The sequence below is a fragment of the Elaeis guineensis genome, chromosome 3, assembly GCF_000442705.2.
Source record: "Elaeis guineensis isolate ETL-2024a chromosome 3, EG11, whole genome shotgun sequence".
Taxonomy (NCBI): domain Eukaryota; kingdom Viridiplantae; phylum Streptophyta; class Magnoliopsida; order Arecales; family Arecaceae; genus Elaeis; species Elaeis guineensis.
In genome coordinates, this window is record NC_025995.2 from 99,188,690 (window position 1) to 99,197,201 (window position 8,512).

At 37.1% G+C, this 8,512-nt stretch overlaps 1 protein-coding gene across 1 annotated transcript; it reads left to right on the forward strand.

Annotated features, from left to right (window-relative positions):
- Positions 1 to 4,694: 4,694 nt before the first annotated feature.
- LOC105035816 (14-3-3-like protein 16R) lies at positions 4,695 to 7,880 on the forward strand. The gene is made up of 4 exons (XM_073254134.1): positions 4,695 to 5,260; positions 5,393 to 5,515; positions 7,306 to 7,398; positions 7,502 to 7,880. Exons 1-4 carry the CDS (start codon positions 4,778 to 4,780, stop codon positions 7,595 to 7,597), a joined length of 795 nt encoding a protein of 264 aa, XP_073110235.1. The 5' UTR covers positions 4,695 to 4,777; the 3' UTR covers positions 7,598 to 7,880.
- Positions 7,881 to 8,512: the final 632 nt, after the last annotated feature.

An 8,512-nucleotide genomic window follows, 5' to 3' on the forward strand; every position in this document is an offset into this window, starting at 1 on the left:
ACCATAAAAAATCAAAAATCAAAAAAATAAAAATAAAAATAATTATTTTTTGTAATATATATATATATATATATATATATATATATATATATATATATATATTTTATTTATTTATTTATAATTTGCTTTTGCTTCTGCAGCTCCTGTCACAGTATCCCTTCGCGCTCTCCCGTGGCAATGGCATCCCCTCACACCCCCACGCCTTCCCTTCCCTCCTCAAGACCTGTGCCTCGCTCGGCCTCCTCCCCCTCGGCCTCGTCCTCCACCTCCATGCCATCGTCCTCGGTTAGTTCCCCTGCGACCCTTACATCCCGGATCTCGCTCGGAGATTGTTCGATTCGATGCCGCTGAGAGGCATCGTCTCATGGAATTTTATGCTTTCAGGCTACGCTCGGACTGATGGATGTGTAACCGGATTGATGGATTTGTTCGGGAGAATGAGAGTCGTGAGGGGCATCAATCCGGATCATCAAACTTATGGGTCTTTGATATCATGCTTCACAAACACAAAGAATGGAGGAGGAGAGGTGTCGATACAGTTAGGCAAGTCAGTTCATGCTCTTGTTGTCACCTCTGGAGTTGGACTGGATGCCCATGTCCAGATTGCTCTTGTCAGCATGTACCTGAAATTTGGAAGATTGAATGATGCATTTCTGCTCTTCGACCAAGCTCCGGATCATCAAGACATTGTATCGTGGACTGCCATGATCTCGGATCTCGCCCAAAATGATGGAGCTGACAAGGCTTCGGTAATATGGAAAGCATATAATTTGCTTCAGTGATTTCGGTCTTATTTTTTAATATTTAAAATAATAATAAAAATTTATGTATTTATTAAATATGTGTTTTTTGTTTTTTTTTTTAGTTTTTTGCTTTATAACAATTAGTTATCAAACATATTTTTTTTATTTTTATTTTATAATAAAAATTAAAAAAATAAAAAAATATTTTTTAAAAAATAGAAATTAAAAATAAAAAAATGTATTCAAATGCATCCTAAATTATATCAAACTTCTATTGGGTCCATCATGACTCGTGGTATGGGTGGATTCAACGCAGAACATGCTGGGTTTTTGGAGAAAACAATAATGAATGGACCTCTTAAAGACGTGGCGCAGCCGCATGGAATTCTTTGAGCGGCTGTTCCTTATTGGTTCCATCACTTTAAAAACAAACACAGCTTCGGTGATGCCACTTAGGTGCACTACATCTATAATTGGCACTACTGGTCAGACAAACCAAATTTTGCCAATCCAGTGGGAGCGTTCTGCGTTTCTTCTTCTTCTTGTTTTTTTTTTTTTGGTGCTGCTACTCCTGCTGAGTTGGAGGGGGTGGGGTGTCAGAAAGGTGTGTTACTTTCGAATTGACCCACCGAGCCCAATAAAATTTTCTTTTGTAGTAAGTTTTGATAGAAGGAGGTCAGACCTTGAGTGGACTGTACATCATATGGGCTAGGTGGTGCTACAAATTTTGAGTGGACTGTCAATCATATGAGTTAAGTGGTGCTGGTACATTAATACAATAGGGCAGGCTCTGAGACAGATCGAATTGGACGGCCGCCTCAGACCTATATTGATGTTCTAATAGGATATAAGAATAATTTTTTATAATATTATAATAAAAAAATAATTAAATAGATTAATGATGTATTTTACACATTGCCCAATGAATATATCTATGAAAAATTATTGGATGCAGATTAATTTTTCAATGATAATTAATATTTAAAATATATTTATTTTTAGTAAAAAAAATCTCTTTTTTTTATTTGATCTCAGATCTAAAAAATATCAGGACCGGCTCTGAATATCAGTTAGGTGGTAAAAAAAAATTATAGCACCACCGATCTCATATGATATATGGTTCCCTCGAGGTTTGATCGATCTTTATCCAAATTAAAACTCCTGCAATGTAAATGTAGACACGATGTAGTTTGACAATGGGTTGGGCTGACAAGAATAACTATGGTTAGGGCAACCAAATGACCAAGGATAACTATGGTTAGGGCAATCAAACGACTAGAAAGAAGAAATTATGATGTGCACAATTTTATGGGAGAGTGTTGTTGATTCTAGATCCATACATCTAATGTACATATGTATGATTTATGTTAAATGTATGGATCTTTACTAAATTTATCCACATAATATAAATATAACTTAAATTGTAAAAGTTGCAATTTAATACAAATACCTAGTGCTTCCTAACCTTGATGGAGTGATCATGTCAGTCCTTAATGTTGACCTCATACAAATAATTATACAAAATTTTAAATTAAAAGATTTGATGCATCCAAACATATACAGAGCTCTCCTGATACGCTTAGCTGGCCTTCACCTAGGATTTTATTTCTCTTATCATTTATCAGACTTTCAAGAATTACTGACAACTTGCAAAAAAAAAAAAGGAATTGCTGACGCACTGATACGGAAACCGGTAAGGATGACATCTTCTAAATAAAATCTTGCTATAGAATTATTGATAATTGAGATTTTTTTTTGCCTTATTTTATATAGTAGTGTGAAAGCAGCTATACTTGAGAAGATAAAAATCTTTCTTTAGCTTGTCTTGAAGAATAGACTATATATAATGAAATTCTCAACAATAACAACAACAACAACAACAAAAAAAAAAAGGTGCTAGGTAGTAAACTTTGGAAATCCCATGTGTGATTTCAAGTGTTGAAATCTCTTAATGTTTTTTAATTAAGTGCTTTCCTACTATAAGCATTTAGTACATATTCAAACTTAAGCTCAAGTTAGATGATCATTGAATCTTCATGCACTTTAGACAACTTGAAGATGTAAGAAATTCAATCTTTCTTGAGAAGAGCTCAAGATTAGCTTATCATTAAGCTTCATTGGCAGGTTTGGTATCAGAGAAATTCAAGAATTTTTATAAGGAGAAGGCCCTTCATTCGAGCAATACTTTTTTGATGTGAATCTATCGAAGCAGTCACTATCTTCATGCTTTTGAATTTGGAGAAAAATTTGAACAACAACAAAAATATCTTAAAGGATGCTTGATTCGCAATTAGAATCAAAATGGATTGGAATGAGAATCGAAACGATCAAATCTCTTAAAATATTTGGTTCATGATCAAAATCAAAATCAAAATTAGAATGAAAATTTGAATCCATAGAAGAGAGTGGAGATTAAATTTTATATAAATTAGGTCATTTCTATTTCATTTCAAAATCGAAATCGAAATGGAACTCTCTCAATCAAGCAGCTAAAATAAAAATAATCTATTTCGATTTCTATTTCATATCTCAATTCCTCCCAACTAAATATCCCTTTAATCTCTTCAGCTCTTTTTTTTTTTTGGATACTATGGTCTTCATGGTACTCTCATCATAATCACTATCCTCCTACCCCTTCTCTTTTTTTCTTCTTCTCTTCTCTCTTTTTTTTTTCATTTAGATAATATTTTTATTTTTTTTATAAATTATGGAAAGCTTTTTCTTCCTTATGCCTATTAGAAAGATAGGCCAGGCTGGCATGCAATCCTGCCGACATAAGAAGCCTAACAAGACAACTTAAAACTTTTTATAATTAAGGACTCACAGGACTCCTCCGTTGCCTATTAGAAAAAAAAGATAGGTCCGGCTGGCATGGAATCCAACGGACTAAGACGTCTAATAAGATAACTCAAGACATTTTATAATTAAGGACACAAAGACCCGTTGAAAAGATTATCCCGTTTCTCACGGGCGACTCCTCGAAGAAAGATTGGCATGGAATCCAACCGGCATTTTATAATTAAGACAACTTAAGACATTTCATAATTAAGGACCCAAAGACCCGTTGAAAACATCCTTCCTTTTCTGACGGGCGACGCCTCGAAAAAAGAGAGGCCCGGCTGGCATAGAATCCAACGGTCATAAGAAGCCTAATAAGATAAGACCCAAAGAATTATTAAAAAGATTCTCCCCTTTCTCACGGTGCGACACGCAGGCGAGGTCCATTAACGGGGTCCACAAGATGGACATCCCTAATTAGACCCACGGTCATGAACACTGGGGTTGCCTACTGGAGTCTTCATACGCTCGATCATTCGTTCGATGGCTTTCCGATCGAAAGCTAGTGACCATCTGTTCGGGATCTAAGGGATTTCAATAACAAAATTTTTCTTCGTGGTATTCGTATTATGCGAAAATATTTTTTTATGGACACCTTTTGCCTTACCGGCAAGGTCAAAAGTACGCAAAATCCAACCTAAAGTTTTTCCACCAATAATCATTTAAACAAAATAACATTCAGAAAAGAGAGAAAGATATCGAACGGCAGAAAACAGCTGTAGCAGACTGCCAAGAAGCATCTTTTCCACTACCACGGATATAAAAACCCATTCAATTTAATATGGGTCCCACCACGAGTCACAAGGTTTTTAGCAGAAACCGATGTTTTTTAAATCTGTCATCGAACGTCCAGCTCATCCCATGTCGATGGGCCCAGATAGCCCGTATACAAATTTCCTTTAGGTGCGCTGCCATAAATGAACAGACGAGATTTCCCATACTTGAGTAATCAACGGCAGATCCAACCAGCGCCTAGAATCCCCAAAACGACCCCACGTTCAGCTTCTTTCGTCTTCTTGCGGATGACCCACTTTATTTAATTTCTAATAACTATAATAAAATAAAAAGAGAAACGACAAAAATTTCTACTCTATAAAGCCGCCTTCGTTCGTTCGGTTCGTTCTAACGCGTATTTGCCTCTTTTTGCGCCTTCTTTCTTTCTATTTCCCTTGTCTTCGTTATTTCTAGTCGCGGCGATGGCGGGAGCGAGGGAGAAGAACATGTACATGGCGAAGCTCGCCGAGAAGGCGAATCGGTACGACGAGATGGTGGAGTTCTTGGAGAAGGTGGCGGCGGCGGCGGTGGCGGCGGAGGGGAAGGAGCTTACCCTGGAGGAGCGCGACCTCCTCTTGGTGGCCTACAGGACGATCGTCAACGACCGCCGGAAGTCCCGGCAGATTGTGTCGTCGACCGAGCAGGAGGAGAGCCGCGGCAACGAGGACTACGCCGCGGACATCCGAGACTTGCGTGCCAAGATCGAGGACGACCTCACTAGCAGATGCGCCGGGATTCTCAGGCTGCTAGACGCAAGTCTCATTCCTTCCGCTTCCGCCGCCCACTCCAAGGTATTCTACAACAAGATGAAGGGCGACTTCCACCGCTATCTCGCAGAGTTCAAGACCGGCTCCGAAAGGGAGGACGCTGCGAAGAGTGCTCTCGCCGCCTACAACTCTGCACAGGTCTGGGTTTCGGAATGGAGATCCACTTGTTTAATCTCATGCAATGCTAGGGTTAGGTTATTGATTTGATTTCTTTTGATATGGACGGTGGTGATGATTAGTTGGGATGATGAATCTGATGTGATGTGATAGGATATTGCGATGGCGGAGCTGGCATGGTCGCACCCGATCCGGTTGAATTTGTGTCTTGGCTTCTCGGTGTTTTACTACAGGATCTTGGACTCCCCGGGCCAGGCATGCACTCTCGCGAAACAGGTAATCTTAGATTTGATTTGATTTTTATTTTTATTTTCTGTAAATAGGATGCATTAAATTAATTTAACGTGAATAGATACATCTATGAGAATCAAAAAATAAAATATTCAAAAACTTAACTGAAAGATCAGTTGAATAAGTCAAAAGGATCTTAGAACTTTTAATTTCTTGCATATTGAATTTTTTTCTTTTAATATATAGATCTATTGTTATTATTAAAACGTTAATTTTTAACTTCCAAATTACCTTTCATATATAGAAATTCGATTAATATTTTAGATCCACAATTTGCCAATCAATGATACACGTTTGGAAAAATAGCTGCAGGTAGACAATTCAACAGTTGAGTAAATGATCTGTGATCATGTTGTTCCCTCATTCTGTTGTAATTGTTAGATATAAACATTTATGCATGATGTGATGAATAACAAATCTTGAGTGATACTCCTTTAAAATGGCAGTGGACTTATGTGATGTGATTTGATGCCGATGTATGTTTTTAAATGATGCATGTGACAAATATGAATGCATGTGCTTGCTTAAGATGGGTAGGAATGCACTAAATTAAATAAATGATGAGTGGCAAGATAGTCTTTTATCTGAGCTCATCAAGCTCATGTCTATGTATATACTTGTTAGGTAGATGTTAAAATATTTATTATTGTTATAAGAATTCCCCTTTCTTTTTTCAATCTTTCTTGTTTCCCTTTTGACTTTCATCATGTATGATATCATCAATTTGGTTTTTGTTTTCATTTCTTTGGCTCTGCTGTGTTTTGCTTAGAGGGCAATTTCCTCCTTTAAGAAATAGAGCAATTTCTTTTTAACTGCTGGATATCTGAGAAGTTGTTGTGGCAAGCTTGAATGAAATTGGGCACCTTATGTTCTTTGATAGGCTATAATAGTCGATAATTCTATTGGGTTGGAAGCTAATAAGTTTCTTAGCAATTAACATTTTTGGTCTTACTCTTTTTATATTTAAGGAAATGTCCTTTATTTGTATTTAGGTTCAAATTTTGAAGATGTTGCTCTTTTCATAGAAGTTGATTTCCTTTGTTTAGTGTTTCAATTCTAATATTGGAGGATCGTTTGTTTGTTTTGGATCTTTATTTCTTTCACAACTGCATTTATAGTTAGGATATTTCCTTTTTCTTTTATGCTTAATCAGAGGTACAGTGCCGCTCTTCTTATTGTGTTTATCCAGTGCCGCTCTTCTTATTGTGTTTATCCAAATGCTAAGTAACTCCATCAGCATGTCATCTGAATGCCTGAAGTAAACTGTTTGTTCGAATGTGTACTATAAAATTGGGCATATAGCATATGTTATTGCTTTAATCAAGTACAGAATAATTATGTTAAACAATCTGACATGGATACAATCTGATCTTTTGACAATCAGACGTCTTTCATGTTATTTGAATGCTGGTACTATTTGATTCAATAAGGGTTAGTCTCTCTCTCTCTCTTCCAAAACACTTTTGTTAGGGTTATACTTAAATTTTGAAACATTTTGTTCTACTAATTCATTTGGACAAGCTTTAATTGATGTTTGTGGTTCATGGCGACTTCATAAAACCTTGTTGGTCACTTCAGGTTAAAGTTCCAGTATTATTTTCCCTTTTTTGGTCGAGTTTTTTGTTCCCTATGAAATAAATGTAAAGGATCATTTAAGCCCAGGATTTCTTCATTTTGTGCTATCAAGCTCTTCTGTAGATCCTTGAATGGAAAGTTCATGTGAGTCTTGATGTGTTATGAAGATATTAATCTTACCTTTCGATTGCTGCTGTTAGGCATTGGATGGAGCAACTCCAGAGCATAAGGAATCGGGCAGGCTCCTGCGGCGCATCCGACATAATCTTGCGTCGTGGACTCCAGACACGGAGGTCTTTGAAAGTTCAAAATAAGTAGCCTATATTTTTGTCTTTAATGACTGATCGCATTCGCTTCAAGTATCCAATTGAATTAATTAATATTTGTTATTTCCAGCCTGACAGTGCGGATGACTCAGATGACTCGGATGACTCAAATGACTCTCACGTGATAGCTAAAGAAGCACCCAAGCATGAGGATGAACAGCGGTAGCTGCTATAACATTGGTTCCTCATAGCCAATCAAGGGTCCCGCTGATTTTCCCCACTAGAGAAGCAAATAATTTCCTGTTCTCGGCTGGCCGCATTATGTCTTGGCATTCCATTTTCTCTCATATCCACTGCCCCGTGAAAGTTTCAAGAAGCATTCTGTTTGTGTTTTGGGTTTTTGTTTCTTTGTTCTTCTTTTTTATATTTGAATCTTTTTATTTTACCTGCTCCTTTTATCGTTATTAGGTTTGCTGCTGTTGTGCTTCAATTTGAAAATGCCAGACTCTTATTTAAAGTAGTTTATATGCAGTTATGTGCTTGCTTTTGCTATTCGTTACAGTCTTGTGTATGATGAGTTTATTCAAAGGGAAATGCCGACTGGCTGTTTTTTAGAAAATCCCATGTATCAGGTTTATTTGTTCAAAATTGCGAACGTTTTTGAATGGGCCCTTGCTTACTCGGATATCACTATCCTTGTGACAAGTAAAGCGCACTTATTGTTTGAGCTGGTGCGGACTGTAACGGCCCCTAGTACTGCCCTCGATGAAACGTAACCTCCCAACAGGGAGTAAAAGAGGTCCATGCTCTCAATAGAGTTGGACCATCATGTTTTCGTACAGGACTGCGTGGTTTCAAAGAAATGTTTGGTAAAATAGAAAATAATTCCTTTTCATGGAAAGAAAACTGTTTTTTTTTTTTTGGTAGAAGATGGCCGGAAGGCCACTTACATTATAAAGAAACTGTTTACAGACCTTCCCCAGAACTGATAATATGAACAATAATCTACATCCCCAAAACCAATACGTAAACATCCCAAAAAGATTCAGCTGAGTCAGCAGATAATCCAGCAGATGTAAGAATTGAAAAGCAGTGCAAGTTTCTTCATGGTGTTTGATGTTTCAGAGAAGAATGAAACCCA